This window comes from Acipenser ruthenus, chromosome 2 (assembly GCF_902713425.1).
Source record: "Acipenser ruthenus chromosome 2, fAciRut3.2 maternal haplotype, whole genome shotgun sequence".
In the NCBI taxonomy this organism is placed as follows: Eukaryota; Metazoa; Chordata; class Actinopteri; order Acipenseriformes; family Acipenseridae; genus Acipenser; species Acipenser ruthenus.
The window spans coordinates 981,593-999,147 of record NC_081190.1 but is presented as its reverse complement, the minus strand read 5'-3'; the positions used below and the strand labels follow the sequence as shown (position 1 = coordinate 999,147).

The 17,555-nt window shown below is 42.1% G+C and overlaps 1 protein-coding gene across 8 annotated transcripts in view; it reads right to left on the bottom strand.

Moving 5' to 3' along the window:
• The window catches only part of LOC117963253 (ubiquitin-associated protein 2-like), a 35,518-nt gene extending 21,142 nt beyond the window's left edge, over positions 1–14,376 (bottom strand). For 7 of the 8 annotated variants that reach the window (XM_058985890.1, XM_058985898.1, XM_058985899.1 and 4 more), the window contains exons 1-5: positions 5,869–6,002; positions 3,997–4,074; positions 3,291–3,401; positions 855–1,005; positions 193–270 (exon numbers count right to left, since the gene is read on the bottom strand). In XM_058985890.1, the coding sequence (XP_058841873.1) occupies positions 193–270; positions 855–1,005; positions 3,291–3,401; positions 3,997–4,074; positions 5,869–5,961 (511 nt within the window). In that variant the 5' untranslated portion in view covers positions 5,962–6,002. Of the gene's footprint in view, positions 1–192; positions 271–854; positions 1,006–3,290; positions 3,402–3,996; positions 4,075–5,868; positions 6,003–14,277 lie in introns of those variants that run through there. The other variant, XM_058985918.1, reaches the window with a different exon arrangement.
• Positions 14,377–17,555: the final 3,179 nt, after the last annotated feature.

Sequence of the window (17,555 nt, the reverse complement as noted above, 5' to 3'; positions counted from 1 at the left end):
GCAGCTAAGGTTGGGCAAATTCAATTGTAACTACCATTCATTGTGACTTTCTCCTTAGTTCAAGGGGTTTTAGCCAGGGGTATGCAGGACAACTCAAATGCAATTTAAATCTCTCTGTGCATAAATATTTCATTTTTGTTTAGCATCGTTTCAAAATGATCCTCCACCTGTACGCAGACGTGATTGACTCACCCCTGCCACGTCCTCTGCGGCCCCTGTCCGATACCCTGTCTCCAGGACCCAGATCCACTCCGTTCTCTTCTGTTCTGACTGCAAAGGGAACAATCTTTCATTTAGCAACTTCATAATAATACAGAACATTAGAAAGTAAAGGCTTATTACACGCCCAGCTAGCACTGCTGCAGGGGGAAAAAAACAAAAAACAAACCTACAACATTACAAACAGAACTGAAGGATGCTCTCCATCTTTTCCTGAGAAAATTAAACATTCTGCCTTTCTTAATATTAAAAGGGTTAAGCAGTAAAATGTAATAGAAGATTAGAAATTCACACTAAACCTGCACCCCAGTTTTGGTCTGAGAACCCCCCGTGATTAGGTATATTATTGAAATGAACTTCAACAACCAGACCTCTTCCAAATCTGCTCTGACCACACTTATCACAGCATGATTAAGTCTCACCCTCTTCAGTAGGGTTACTATTTAGGAATTGTTATGCAGTTTAAAAAGAGTGCATCATTTATTTAGCTGGGGTCTGATAGCTCAAAACTTGCTCCTGAAAAATAAATACCTAACTGAGGGTAGTTCTGAGAGCCAGGCTTGACACTGCAGAAGCTTGGCTGGTTATTTAAAAACCACACAACTGTGCAGTGTTAAACAAGGAGGAACACCTACGCTCTCTGCCACGGCTGGCCCCTCTCCCCCTCCTACTGGCCCCTCCTCGCCCCCGGCTCATCTCCCGCTCTCCTCTCTTCTCTCTGTTCTCTTTGTTTTCTGATCCATCTTTACCCAGGCTCTTCTTTTTCCCCACCGTCTCCCACGAAGTCTATCGAAAAAAAGAAAGCACAAGCTTGTCAGGAAGCAGACACCACAGGCATCAGTATCACGGACAAAGTAGTTCATGACCTACTACAATATGTAAAACACTTGATGCCAGAACGTTTCATCAAAAGCATGTGCAAATACATACTCGGGGATGGAAATAAGACTCCCATTGCATAGCACTGGGTTTCATTCCTAGTGTACCTACGGGTTTAACACATCAGAGCTCTTTGCCTATACACTGTGGCTAATCAAGCTCCTAGCAAAACTTGGAATGGGTGAAACTGCTATGCAATGGGGAAAAAATGACAACCGAATTGCTGTTGCTAAATGGGCCAAACACACAATTAGAAAATAATGAATCCATTTTATGATGGTATCTGTTTGAAACGGGTTTCAGCAGCTGCTATAGTAACTGGAATAATTTTGAAAAGACGTTGACGTAGAAAAACTGGAGTGCAAACCGGAGAGTGGCTGTGCTGATTTACTTTTAGATATACTTCTTCTCCCAGCAGAGTTCAGAGGTTCTTCAGTTTGTCTTTTACCACCGCTGATGATTTTCCAAAAAGATCTCCTAATTTCTTTCTTTTTTTATTGCAGTCTTTATATTGCACACATCTAACACCCCATCAACTTTTTCTATCCAAAAAAAAAAAAAAAAAAACACAAGATAAATTGTAAAAGTTTCCTCATGCATCCACTTATACTTCCTATTCAGCAGAATTGAGTGAAATCAGGGGATTAGAAAGTGCAGTATCATTGGCTGAACACACAGCACGAACAATTGTCAACTGAATTTGGAGGAGGCAGTGTGGTCCAGTGGTTATAGTCCCCCGGCTTGTAACCAGGTGGTCACTGGTTCATATCCCACCTCTGCCACTGACTGACCCACTGTGTGACCCTGAGCAAGTCACTTAACCTCCTTGTGTTCCATACTGCGGATGAGATGTTACATCAATGTTTATTGTAAGTGACTCTGCATACAATGCACAGTTCACAGCCTACCTCTGTAAAGTGCTTTGCGATGGTGGTCCACTATGAAAAGGCACTATATAATAATAAAGATGACATTATTAATTGCAGAAACAGCAGGGGGTCTATCTAGCAACTCGATTGCCAATCAAATTTGTTGACAACTTTAGTTGTCAATTAGTGACACACTTAATTTTTATTGTCAATTTAAGTTGCCAAGAAAAAAAGGGCTTGTTTATCTCTGGCCTTAGACTGTGGAAGACAGCAATCCTCACAAATCCAAGCAGCTTCTTCAGTCGTTTCACTTGGAATGGTGAATCAGCCCAATCAATCAACACTAACTATGCTCACCTGTGGAGGGCTCGATCAGAATAACCAAGTCAACCGTTTGTTAGCTCTAAACAACTCAAAAAGCAACCATGTGACAGCACACAATGCTTCACCACACTTACAGTACATGAGCGGTTCAAGATAAAGGTGTACAGTAAGCGTGATGGAGAATATCGAACTGCTGTCAACACGAGCCCATTGTGAGGCTACTCTCCAAGCCTCACCAGTGAGAAGCACCACTGAGCTTCCAACAGCACAGCCAGCAAGCCTGCTATGAGCACCACTGTGCAGAGCATTCCAGCTGTAACTACCTTGGCTAGGCCCATTCTCAATTGAAATACAAGCAGGAGGTCAGCTTTGCGGGCTTTACTGTACAATTACATATCAGTGTATTCAGAAAAAGGTCACCTTAATAAAAGGGCTTCACCACGCAGTGTTATAAAATCCCTGTCCTGGCCAAAACTGTTCCAAGGATATCAGCAGCAACCAAGGGAAATGAAAGCCAGAATCCTAGTTCAACTCAAACTGCAGGTGTGGGCGTGCTGGGAGGCATGTGGCACTATCCAGTGTCAGGTAAACATGCCACCACTTTGCTAGCAACAAGCACTTAAAAGTTTTCATTTCTTTCCAATAGGACTTTTTAAAGAAGGCCTACTAAGTTAATGTTTTTATACATTTTCTGCCAAGCATTTTTATATAATATTAAATTACAAAAATCCCCACGTCAAATGTATTAGACTTCAGTACTAGGAATCTCAGCCAGGCAGAGAACCAGCAATTTCAATACAGGGAAATGCATTAGAGGTGCTCCAAGCACCAGCAAATTCAATACTCTGCACAGGGAATGGGAGCCACTAAATTCAAAGAACTCAATACATGAGCATCTGAAAGCCAGCAAATACAATTCACTACAAGGTACCTAATGCACAGCAACCAGATAACATATGAGCTGAAAACTGACTGACTGTGTTTGGAGGCTCTGCTTACCGTGTCAGAGTTTCCTTCCAGGAGGATGTTGATTGCTCTGGTCACGTCTTCATTGCAGTCATGTAGTGCGACTATACACTCATCCTGGTTCTTTCCAGTAACCTCCATCAGCTGCAGACGGGACAAAAAACAAGACAAAACAACTTCAGCAGAAGACCTTCACCCAAGTTTCAGGGTGTTTCATGAAAATCTACTCAAGCTACTGAGCTACAACGTAAACAGTCAGACAGGGTGATGACTACGTGGACGCTCATCGGTATTGTCATGTTTTTAAAAACAGAAAGCTGCTTTTCGTTAAATAATAAAAACACAAAACTGATTTTTGCGAGTGTTGGTCCTCTTTAGGGACGTTCTCCAGATCTGGTTGTCAGAATCATCCTGCTGGGATACAGGCAGGGCTGCAGTGCCTGAACAGACTGCAGGGACCCCCACAGCTGCTGCTGCCCATCAGTGCTGCCCGCTTCTAGCTAGCAGCAAGCACAGGATTTCAGGGATTTCTCAAGGACCTCTCACCACGTGACGAGGTACAGCTGGAAGTTACTGCATTAGCCTTTCGCCTCTGGATGCCTGGGTTGAATCCCAAGCTTCGCTAATGTTCCATATCACACAACCACCACACACTGCTCCACAGAAAAGCAGATAGGACTGCGGGTAAAATTTGCAGCGTACTATTGGATGTGAGGTTACGAACCAGCTTCTGAGTCACCTGTTTGACTTTGTCTTCGAAGTCTGCATCGTTCTTGTCATAGATCATCTGAGCAAGGCGAATCTGTTCAGCTGTGGCCTGTAGATAAGAATCAAAATATTCTCTCAGTTTCTAACTCAGGGTTTCTCCGTGACGTGAGAGAGAGAGAGAGAGAGAGAGAGAGAGAGAGAGAGAGAGAGAGAGAGAGAGAACGAGAACATCAATTTGTAAAGCTTTACCCGTACATCTATCATTTGGCACAAATTCAAGAACGACCCTCATCCTTTTTTTTTTTTCAGTGCAATAAACCACCATTTGAAAGGATCACAATCAGCTACTTCCAATAAATGCAATAAAACCCTTTTAAAAGAAGCATAACAAGCGCTCCCTCATTATTACATGCTTACAGAATTCACTGCTAGTTGTCATTGCTGTACTGTTTAAAGGGCCTTTCACTAATTCACAGTTTTCAATATACAGTTAAACCCATCTAATCCAGCAGTCTGGGTCCCAAACAAATCCCTAATTAATTCAATGATGTGACACACTCCAGAACCTGTATTCTGTGGGTATAGTATACAAAATCCTTGTTTACATAACGAAGGATGTAAAATGAATACCTACACAATCCTTGAATTACAGGGTATACCCTGGTAGTACTTCTACTAGGGCTGCGTTCGAAGGTTTGTTCGCTAGCCAGGGATTCGAAGGTTCATCAGATGCCATTGACACACTCCCCCCCCCCCACCCCACCCCACCCCACTGCATATTTCGTAAACAAAAGTTGTTGTATTAAAATCCGCTACCAAATCGTTACACGCATCAACTCTGCATGGTGCTGCTGCCGTGTATGGAGCAGGGTATTAGTATCCAAAGCACTGGGGCAGGACGACTGTAGTGCTTCAGTAAAATATGTACTGAATATCTAGTGTACAAGACAGTGCAAGAAGTGCTATGGTAGAATATGTTTGAAACATACAAAATATACGCTAACACTAACAATTTTTAGTTTTAACTATATTTAAAGAAATGTCTCGAAACCCTTCTGCTGTTTGGGATAAGTTCTGCCTCAGTCCGCTGCAGTTGTGCAATGCACTCTTACTGTACGTATTGCAAACATCTTCAATTACGTGGAAATAAACAGGTATTTTTATTTAAATTATAAAAACATGATTACTGTTCTATACAACGTACTTTTAAACTACATGTGGATGTTTTATTCCATTTATATGGATTACCTGTAAAATAGGATTTTCAATCAAATATAAACTAGTAGATATGGCGATGGCACCAGTAAATGATGCAAACGAGTACCATCGAAGGTCACGAACCTTCAAAGGTCAAAATGTACCCTTCGTTGCAGCCCTAACTTCTAGTGTACTTTAGTTTTTCAACGTGTCCAAAATAGTCATTTACACCTTTAATTTTACTTAGGTAGAGTATTCGATTTTACAGTACCTCTGTAAACCAGTATAATCCAGCACAATTTTCCAGTCCCAAGTGATGCAGAATTATGCAGGTTTTACTATATTGTTTGTGATGTCAGATAATGAAATAAAGGAGTGCTGTATATTTTGATTTACCACACAATGTTTACCCCCTTTCCTAGGCTGTCTAGTACCAATATAAAATATTGAATACAGGGATGGAAATAAGGCTCCCACTGCATAGCAGTTTGATCCATTCTTGATCTACTGTGAGTTCACCTGAGCTTGTTACCTATACACTGTGGTTAATCAAGCTCATATTAAACACCTGGAATGGGTGGACCTGCTATGCAGTAGGAGTCTTATTTCCACCCTTGTGGTCTAGAGAGCTACAGTACAGCAGCCAGCCTCTAGTTATTCCAACATGGTTTCTCATGCACACGGCACCTGCTGTAGATCCACTTACCTGTACTTGTTTCTGTGGTTGTGTCTGTGTGGCTGGAGTCTGTACCTTATCCCGAGTGCCCCGGGCCCGCTCACTGCCCAATGAAGTCATCATATACAGTATATACAAAACAATGTATGTACAAAATGGAAAATCTAAAAGAAAGAAGGAGGGATAGGAGCAGTTAGGAACCAAAATGAACTCAAGCAAGGTCTCTCGGAAACTATTCAGGTACCGGTGCAGCAGGCAAGTCAGTATTACCAACCACAAAATCACACAAGCTACGCAGCCATGGCAATCCACAAACGTGTTAGTCATCCTCAATACAATACAACACTAAATCTGCTACAGTGCCCTTCGCTTACAAGCATTTCAATAAACGGCTGCAAAGCAAAGGCCCGATGATAAAGATTTTCAGCCTTCTAGTTTAAAAAGCGTAAAGCAGTGCAGACAGGGAGAGAAATCCATGGTCGCTATGCAACTGAAGATCCAGCCACAAGACTCCAGACGGCATCTTCCTGCAGCAACCCAACCAGCATCCAGAGACCTCAATATTATTATTATTATTATTATTATTATTATTATTATTATTATTATTATTTATTTCTTAGCAGACACCCTTATCCAGGGCGACTTACAATTGTTACAAGATATCACATTATTTTTACATATAATTACCCATTTATACAGTTGGGTTTTTACTGGAGCAATCTAGGTAAAGTACCTTGCTCAAGGGTACAACAGCAGTGTCCCCTACCTGGGATCAAACCCACGACCCTCCGGTCAAGAGTCCAGAGCCCTAACCACTACTCCACACTGCTGCCCTGTAATAACAAACCAAAACAATACATCTGTCCCAACATGTCAATACTGAAAGACCAACAGTACAAGGGCTTGGTTTATTATAGAACAACAAAACACAAAATGTGGCTAAGTTATGAAATTCTAGAAACAAGTGTCTAGTGAGTCTCAAGGTAAAGATACCAAATCATATACTCAGTATGTTCCCTTGATCAAGAGTCCTGTAACATGTTCCCCTATAAGAATCACACTTCCTGAAATCAGTGAATACAGAAGCACCATGTACTTTGTGCAGTATTTATAGTAAACTGTAGCATCATACCTTCCTACCACAGGTACTCTTCCAGCAAATGCAGTCGAGCATCAAGTCTATTCCAGGGAATCTCCTGCCCTAACAGCAGTGCAGCACTCAGCTCCACTAGCCCACCCTCTGCAGTAAAACCAGATTACTCTGTATGTTGCACTCACTGTGCTCTGGCTGAACAAGCAGTAAATGTAGGAAGTACTGCAGAAGACGACTTGGTCTGCTGCAGATCACCAGCAAGTCCCCCAGACACCTATAAAAAGTAACTCTGGGTATTCTATAAAACTATGGCAGCCTTCAGATTATATTTCTTTAACACCCCCCTCCCCCCCTTGCGTTGGTAGATTAGCACAGTGTAATCATGCCTCTGTCCTGTTCACAAGAACATGCTAGAGTGATGACACAATATGACCCAATGTAACTAACCAGCACGCCACTGCGTCTTTGTGATCCAGATAGGCTTGCTTTTGTAAATGATAGAAAGCAAGAATGGATTTATTGCAATATGAAAGACATAAGCGTCCAGGTGTTCATATGTTCATGTGTTTCATGTGGTTTGATAGCAAAGAGCGTACTGCAGGCTAATTGTAGTTGATCATTTATAATGGAAACACTGTTTGAATCAGTACAGTTCTGATGCGGAGAATGCTGTTCACATAGTAAGGGGTACACAGTAGAAAGCTTATACTTGGCTAGGATTCAAAACAAGGATCTCAGACTCCGGTTTTTCTTTAATAAATGCAGTGAAAGTGAACGTGTCTGGGTCTCGTTTCGATTTACTGTTCGAGATCTCAGGATAAAATTAATGTTCCGAGTTTAGTTTTCGGAACCAAGAATGCAATGGCAGCAGAACCAGCAAAATGTATGAAGTGAAAACAAAAACACTTAAAGCCTTGGCACTGGGACACAGTCTTTAAGCTTCTGCAATCTAATTAAAACGTGACCCATTTTTATAGGCTATATGACGGACAAAAATAATGACACTTAAATGTAATTAATGAGCTGCAGCTGGATTTCAAAGCTTGTTTCTTGAGCTTTGAGGAGTCCAGCATATGGAGAAGCACAACTACAGCATGTTTTCATCGTTGGAAGCTATTCAAGCACAAGCCATCCCTTATTACGCAACAGGGGTTTAGCATAAACATATAACCCGCTGTCTGCTGGCTAAATTAGGCTGCTGATGGGATCACTGCACTGTATCACCTTACAGTTTGTAACACCCCTCACATGCCACAAACCACACAGGGGCTGGACGATCAGCCATCAAGACAAGTGGAACACTAAAAATCAATGAAAGAGCATACTTGAATTCAGTTACTCAAAGGCTGGTGGAACAGCATCTACAACTTCCTTCAGATCCGTGCAGCGTTACCTTGCCGTCAACATCAGCCTTTGTGTTTTCCTTTTAGGACGTTCTCATTGAAACCAACAAAAGAATGCAGTCCAAACTGAACTGTCACCAAGCTGACACAATGAAAAGGCAGTCTTCCGTATCTGCAAGCCTCAATGTTCACTGCGCAATTGAGCCATGCTAGACTAGACTGTGATATGCCTGTGTCCTGCAGAGGTTTGTGGGCAGCTGTTTGGCCATGGGACCCCAGCGAATGAATAACTCCATCCCCCTGCCAAAACACTGAACTGTCCAACTCTTAAATCACTGGGAAACCTTACATTTACATTTCTGTGTTCACAGAGCTTCCAAACACACCAGCACTGTGGTCCAGAGTGCACTTTCACAACAATCTATATTCTGAGACTTGACCAACAACTTATCCTTCCAACCAAGAATCCGCATTTCAACCCGTTATTTCCAGATGTTCTGAAATGTATTTCTCTTTGGACATAATCTGATAAAATAGCTGTTTTTATACTAATTTGAAAATTGTCAAAATCTCTAACCAAACAAAACTGCGCTTAAATCCAAATTCTTCTGTTCAATTACAGTACTCTGCTTTTCAGCACCAGTAATTAAACACACCCCTCTCTTCTTCCTCTGCAGCTGTGTATAGGATTCCCCCACTTGCTGCAATGGTTTCCACATGCAGTGTATAACTGAAGTAGTTTACAATGCATCCAGATACTACAGAAGTATGAACAATTGGCTCCCGAGTGGCGCATCCAGTAAAAGCACTCGCCAGAGTGCAGGATGCGCTCTATAGTCTGGACGTCGCCGGTTCGAGTCCAGGCTATTCCACAGCCGTCCATGGACGGGAGCTCCCAGGGGGCGGCACTCAATTGGCCGAGCGTCGTCCGGGGGGTGGGAGGGTTTGGTCAGCCAGGGTGTCCTCTGCTCACCGCGCGCCAGCGACCCCTGTAGTCTGGCCGGGCGCCTGCGGGCTTGCCTGTAACCTGCCCAGAGCTGCGTTGTCCTCTGACGCTGTAGCTCTGAGGCGGCTGCACGGTGAGTCTGCAGAGTGTAAAGAAGCGGGCGGCTGACAGCACACGCTTCGGAGGACAGCATGTGTTCATCTTCGCCCCTCCCGAGTCAGCGCAGGGGTGGTAGCGGTGGGCTGAGCCTAAAAATAATTGGGCATTTCAAATTGGGGAGAAAATAATACAAACTAATTGGCACCGACTAAATTTATAAAAAAAAAAAAAAAAAAAGAAGTATGAACAATCAAAACAAGACTCAAACAGTACATTTACAGATAAACACTCAGTAAAACACTATGCCAGGGGTAGCCAATCCTGGCCCTGAGAGCCACAATCCTGCAGGTTTGCTGGGTCTCTAAATCAATGACCAAAGACCTAGGAAAAATGTTAGTGTTGACCAATTAAGAAAACAATTGGTTCAATTAAGTAATTGAAAGGCTTGACCAGGATTGGCCACCCCTGCACTATGACAATTAGGATTGTATATCCGTTTACCAGTTAAACCTTTCCAGCCTTTTCTTTAACCTTGTAAAGTTTAGTTTGCCGGTGACTAAACCTTCATTATTTACCTTTTTCCAGACAACCGGCTGCAGCACTAAGGTTGCATGTAGAGATAGCGCGTGCATGATCTGCACAGCATTGGCAAAGCAAGTTATAATGCAAGCCAGTATAAATGTTACCGGATCACTATAGCATTAACAAATAAGTCAATAAAAAGACATCTGGAGCCAGTATCACATTTTTAAAAAGCAGCGATTTAAGCCTCCCCCCCACTTATTTATTTTTGAAATCCGATGATTGCATTTTCTGACCACTTTTTAGGAATCTTGGCAATCCAAAACACTACAGCACAGTTCAGAATCCTTGTTCCTAGTTCTACTATAAATTCACCAATTTAACTTTCTTCCTGCTGTTTTTCAACCAATGTTTTTCTTTATGAGACACCTGCAAAAGATTACGTTAAACAGTTTTAATGCAAATTACTGTAGCATGATGCAAACATTTATCTGCAGTGTAGACTGGTTCAACTTCATGACAGTAGATACTGTAAATAAATATCTCAGTCTATACAGCACTTTACATCAAGTCACCAAGAGACAACTGATCAGTAACCCGGTTAACTGCTCCTGCTGAAATTCACTTGGTCCTATGAACCCTTCGGGCACACCATCTGCATGCGGTCTTTAAAAGAAACATCTTTCATGGTATTGTAATCTCCCAAGTGTTTAATCTGTAGTATTTTGTACTTAATCATATCCTGATGTAACTATCACTACTTAATCATATCCTGATGTAACTATCACTACTTAATCATATCCTGATGTAACTTTCACTATTATCTGCTGTATTATTGAATTGTGGTTTGTCACACTTGAGAATTATTGTATTTCTTGTTCTTATTGTATGACTTATATTGTAACACTTGAATGTATTTGTATTTGCTTGCGATTGTAAGTCGCCCTGGATAAGGGCGTCTGCTAAGAAATAAATAATAATAATAATAAAGAGTGTTGGGGCAGGGGGGTAGCTTTTAATAAAGGCCAAAACCTTCTCAACATTAAAATCGATTTTTCAATCATCATTATCAGGACCCTACCAAATTCACGGCCGTATAAAACGCATCATGGACCGTGAAATCTGGTCTCCCTCGTGATTTTAAATAAAAAAATAAAAGCTCATCATGAACAGGACGGGATTTATTGATTGACACTTGACAACAGCCAATAACTGGGATCTACTCGCTGATTGGTAGACATGGGCATCCGGGGCGGGTTTAGTATGACTTGCAGATCTGAACTGGTAGTACCGTCAAGCGAGTCAAATTAGACCTACATTTTAAAAATGAGTGTCCAAAATAAATCACAAATTGCTCCAATCATTTAGAAAAACATGTCAGTGTGTGCGGGGGGGGGGGGGGGGGGGGGGGCATGTTATATACACATAAACAAGCACTTGTGCTACAGTTCTACATCAGCATAAAAACTATTAGAAAGACCACAACAATCACAGAGCAAAAAATAAGTCAAACTAAACTCATCACAGCCACGATTAGACAGCCGTCCAAAACAAGGACAACACAACACAAATAGGCCACATAGTCTAGCTAAGCATGAACGCGTCCATTATAGTTATCTAATGTATTTGACAGAATGCAATAGTCTGATAATTAATTGTTTTATGTTTTTAATAATCAGTTTTATTAAAAACATAGTACTCACTGGAACCAGATCCTTGATATTTGTATCCGGTTTCAAAAGGAACCGGTTCGCACATCTCTAGACTAAACATTATGCCGGTATTCCTACAGTACCATGCACAAAGCTATATATTACAGTTCATTTCGCCTGACATTCAAATGTTGTGCACAAGCTTTTATTTAACAGCAATTACGTGGTGGATAATAGTTTGAGAGGTAAATCAGATCTGTGGAGAGCGGTAGAGATATCTGCATGAATGTGAGCGAGCGACAGAGTCAGTCGACACAGGCAGAAGGTACAGGACAAACACTTGCGGGTTCGGGTCGGGCTGCAGGTCTTACTGAAGAGGGTAAGGTTGGGTTGGGTTGGGTCACGGGTAAGAAGACAGTGCTGCAGCGGGTTGCGGGTTCGGGTCCGTGTTGGAAGCGGGTCGTACATATCGGACCTGCGCAGGACTCTGGGTCAGATATTGGCTGCGGTGTTGGAAGCGGGTCGTACATATCGGACCTGCGCAGGACTCTGGGTCAGATATTGGGTGCGGAGGAGGCTAATTGACTGCTGCATAAAATAAAATAAAAAAATCAAGCCTTAGTGTGAAAAAGTCATCTATCAAAACACACCCTGTCGAGTGAGAAAAATATATCTGGAAAGGGATATCAGCATCACCTTGTGACACACTAGTCTAGAGAAATGTACACTGCACACAGGCCTACACTAAAAGCATATTCTGTTATAAAAGTTATCTTAAGAATACCAGTTCAGGAACATGTTTAAATTGTTGCCCTCCTTTTGTGGGGCCTTCAGACAAGATGCAAACGGCTAAAATGCAAAGTGATCTTTCTGGACAATATTTAAGGCCTCTGAATTTTTATTTTTTTAAATATTAAAATCACTCCATCACGTGACACAGCAGTCACAGATGTGCTCAATCACGGTCCTGGTGGGCCATTCCACAGGATTAAAAAAGGGCAAATTACATAATGAACTACTTTAGGGTCTTTGGTTCAAATCAACAATTTAGAACAGGGTTGGAACAAAGACCAGGAGAGGAAAGTACTGCCACTGTACACCTCTACTGTATATGAAGCATAAGAAACTGAATTTCTGCACCTCTTCCACAAACAAAACAGCAAAGCTTAAACTCATCACACCAACACATTTACATGACTCTCTCAACCAGAGGAGACAATTAACTATCTGTCCACTTATTACGTATTTGCAGTATTAGAATTTCGATTTAGCAATTATTCCTAAAATACTGTGTTCAAATAAATGGGGGAAAAAGGGTTCCAAATCACTAAGAAGACTTTTTTTTTAACCCAGCAACCAGCCTTGTGAGTACATTCTTAGTCAACAGACAGTGTACAGTAGATGCCTATCAAATCAATAGTATAAAACAGCACTGCAATATAGCATCATGCTGCTGTGTTACAAAAACAAAGGCATCTGGGGCTGAAACAAACATAACCAATCCCGTTTCAGGGCTATTAACTTAACCTCCCCCCAAAATATATACAGGTACAGTCGTCCTACTTGGCACAACAGCCTTCAGAGGGCTGCACAGGAACCGATTTCTGGGCTGTGTAAGCAGACACCCCTCCATCACACTGTTCTGATATGTGAAAGAAAACACAGAACACTTTCTGCATTACCACAGATACTCCCATCTTAAGTGTGTACTGACGGTACTGGTTATAAACCAAAGAAAATGACCTCAAACCAGCCATGTCCGTTCTGGATAGTGTCCTCCCTCCCACACAAACCCTATTTCTGTGTTATGCTTTTTTCCAGTGTGCTTACAGGAATTTGCACCGGTTTCCATGCACTACTCCGGTTCAGTCCTTATCGAGACACGCTGGTTTTATTTTTGTTTTGTTGGAATGCAGAAAGGGAAAATGGCCTCGGAAAGCCCACACCAGCCCCCTTGGCATGTTTTATTATTATTATTTTTAAATTGTTTACAGGAGCTCTGCCGGTAGTCGTACTACTATCAGTCCAAATCACCCACACAAAAAAAAAAAAAAAAAGAAAACCGTCACTGACTATACAAGTTCTAATAGATCAAAATCATAGCCAAAAACTTAAGCTCTCCAATCAGGGCCATCAGACAGACTGCATACTGTTTCGAGACCCAAGCGAAAAAACATTGTTCGACTTCATAATATCTCAAAATGTATATTTAGCATTATCCAAAGCAGTGCGCTTTCGGCTATAGATTGTGTGTAATTATATATATATATATATATATATATATATATATATATATATATATATATATATATATATATAACACACACACACACACACACACACACATACATATATACACGGTGCACGCATTCTTCAGAACCCCCTCGTTTCAAAACGCGAAAACAAAACAACGTACCTATGTGATTCATTGACACCCAAAAGAAACCGCTTCAGGCTACACTTTTTTGCTTTATTAATTTATTTACCAATAATATTTGTAGGCGCCTCTTGTATTAGCGACTATGTCGCATATTTAAAACAATAGACATTTTCAGCTAAAACGGGGCAAGCCGTACAATATATTATTAAAAAATAAAAAATGGCCACACACGGGCGCCAGCCTAGGCTACAGTATACCATTATAAATAAACTACCCCCACAATCCCGAGCTTCTACGCTTACACCCCGCACACCGCCGACTCAAACCCGTGTATTTCTACATTGTTGTCTCGATTATATATAATATTTCAGATGGTTTGTGCGTTTTCCCAAGGTCTGGTTTACCTGCTAACGTGCTTCACAAAGCCAGCAGACACCGTCACGTGACTCCTCCGCCGCCGAGACTAGACACATTCTCACACGGCGTGCGCGTAGTCAAGAGAGTCGCCGTGCGCGCCCGCGACTCACCTCCGACGGGCGCGCTCCCGCCACTTCCACGACACATCAAGCAAAAACTCCCATTCATAAACCTAAAGTTGTCATTCGTCACTTGTTGCTACTTAAAATAATGTAGGTTGCATTGGAACTGGTTGGTTTAGCCTACACTGCATACGTCAAAGGCAATCAACTAGAACTGAAGAGCAGCTTGTGAACTCATAGTCAAAGAACCTTAGCCTTGTAATCATTGAGTGGCTCTGGGTCCTGTTACTCCCATATCGAGACATTTCTTGCTGTCTGTCTGAACACCTGGCTTTGATCTTGCTATGAGCTCACCTGAGAATCTGCCAGCACTAAACATACTTCCTCATTGCATTGCACTGTGACATGAACACAACTGCGTACAAACATCTCATTAAGAATCATTCAAAAGACACATAATACGATCCTGGTGGTTGTATGAAACACAAAATCCAATCTATTAGATGTCATGCTGTTTGTTACAGGTCCCAGGTGTGCACATCTGGCACTGTGCCAGGTTAACCCATCATTTCAAGACAGGCTACTTTGGAATTTTGTGGAGCATTTACATTTTCTCTTTACCGATATCGTTATGATAACTGAAAGGAAAAAAGAAAAGTATTGGGAACCAAATAACAGGAATGAGCTGAGAGGATTATTGAATTGTGTGCAGCCTAGTTCTCTGTTTATTCTACATGTAATTGTGTTAGGCCAATAATAATAATAATAATAATAATAATAATAATAACAATAATAATAACAATGGCCAATCTGCTGTATTGTATTAAGATATAACAGAAGCCACACTCCTAAACTTGGATTGAACCCCAAGTTTTTAAACCCCCACACCAGGCCACTCCACTGCGTGAGAAAGCTGCTTTCCACAGGCAGGCGGTGTGGAGGGCTGCACTGACAGACAGCACCGTCACTCACAGCTCCAGCTGTCCCTCTTAGTGTCGCTTGCATTTGATGCCTCCCATCGGCTCCTCTGACAGTCCTTTAGAGAGAACTTAAGGGAAGACAAGCAATCGGCCAGCATGCCCTGCTAGGAAATTGTGGGAGTATGGATTCCTTACCCATCGCAAACAGCTGGTCTCTGCAGCCTGAAACGAGCACTGCACCACCTGGTGTTAAGATTTAGGACATCATCTGCACAAGCAGCTCAGAGTTGTAATTTTAACTGCAGTTTTCCATTCCGTTTATACAATCACTCTAAGTGGTTCTGATGCTCCATTACTGAGGTATTATAACACTGTCAGTATTTATAAATACAGCACAGGGAGGAGGGTACAGCACAGAGAAGGGTGCAGCACAGGGGAGCAGGGTACAGCACAGGGTACAGCACAGAGAAGGACACAACATAGGGGAGCAGGGTACAGCACAGAGAAGGGTGCAGCACAGGGGAGGAGGGTGCAACACAGAGAAGGGTGCAGCACAGGTTACAGCACAGAGAAGGGTGCAGCACAGGGTACAGCACAGAGAAAGGTGCAGCACAGGGTACAGCACAGAGAAGGGTGCAGCACAGGGGAGCAGGGTACACCAAAGAGGGCAGTGTTCACTACAGTGGAGCAGGGTACAGCACAGTGGATCATGGTACAGCACAGTGGATCATGGTACAGAACAGTGGACGGGGTACAGCACAGTAGATCATGGTACATCACAGTAGAACAGGGTACAGCACAGGGGATCATGGTACAGCACAGTAGAGCAGGGTACAGCACAGTAGATCATGGTACAGCACAGTAGAACAGGGTACAGCACAGGGGATCATGGTACAGCACAGTGGAGTAGGTTACAGCACCATCCATTGTTTTTCTTTACAAGCACCATTTAAGTCAGTGGATCATGTCTTTAAAATGTAATACGTGTACATGCAATACACACACAAAATGACATACTTCAAATCTGAAAAAAGTATCCTCAACGCACTGACTAGGCAAATATACTTTATTCAGAATACAGAAACGAAGGAGCACATCGGGAACGTTATTAGAGCTCTTTTTTCAGTTCACATAAAAAACATCACTTTAAAAAAAATAATAACATTTAGTCACAAACTACCCATGTTACTGTACACAAGAAATGTTGAAAAGGAATTCTCAGGGTTCTGGAGTTTTGCTTTTTCCCTGACACTGTTGAAAAGTTATTCTCAGGGTTCAGGAGTTTTGCTTTTCCCTGACACTGTTGAAAAGGAATTCTCAGGGTTCAGGAGTTTTGCTTTTTCCCTGACACTGTTGAAAAGGAATTCTCAGGGTTCAGGAGTTTTGCTTTTCCCTGACACTGTTGAAAAGGAATTCTCAGGGTTCAGGAGTTTTGCTTTTCCTTGACACTGTTGAAAAGGAATTCTCAGGGTTCAGGAGTTTTGCTTTTCCCTGACACTGTTGAAAAGGAATTCTCAGGGTTCAGGAGTTTTGCTTTTCCCTGACACTGTTGAAAAGGAATTCTCAGGGTTCAGGAGTTTTGCTTTTCCCTGACACTGTTGAAAAGGAATTCTCAGGGTTCAGGAGTTTTGCTTTTCCCTGACACTGTTGAAAAGGAATTCTCAGGGTTCAGGAGTTTTGCTTTTCCCAGCACTGTTGAAAAGGAATTCTCAGGGTTCAGGAGTTTTGCTTTTCCCTGACACTGTTGAAAAGGAATTCTCAGGGTTCAGGAGTTTTGCTTTTTCCCAGCACTGTTGAAAAGGAATTCTCAGGGTTCAGGAGTTTTGCTTTTCCCCGACACTGTTGAAAAGGAATTCTCAGGGTTCAGGAGTTTTGCTTTTCCCTGACACTGTTGAAAAGGAATTCTCAGGGTTCAGGAGTTTTGCTTTTCCCTGACACTGTTGAAAAGGAATTCTCAGGGTTCAGGAGTTTTGCTTTCCCCTGACACTGTTGAAAAGGAATTCTCAGGGTTCAGGAGTTTTGCTTTTCCCCGACACTGTTGAAAAGGAATTCTCAGGGTTCAGGAGTTTTGCTTTTTCCCTGACACTGTTGAAAAGGAATTCTCAGGGTTCAGGAGTTTTGCTTTTCCCTGACACTGTTGAAAAGGAATTCTCAGGGTTCAGGAGTTTTGCTTTTCCCTGACACTGTTGAAAAGGAATTCTCAGGGTTATGGAGTTTTGCTTTTCCCTGACACTGTTGAAAAGGAATTCTCAGGGTTCAGGAGTTTTGCTTTCCCCTGACACT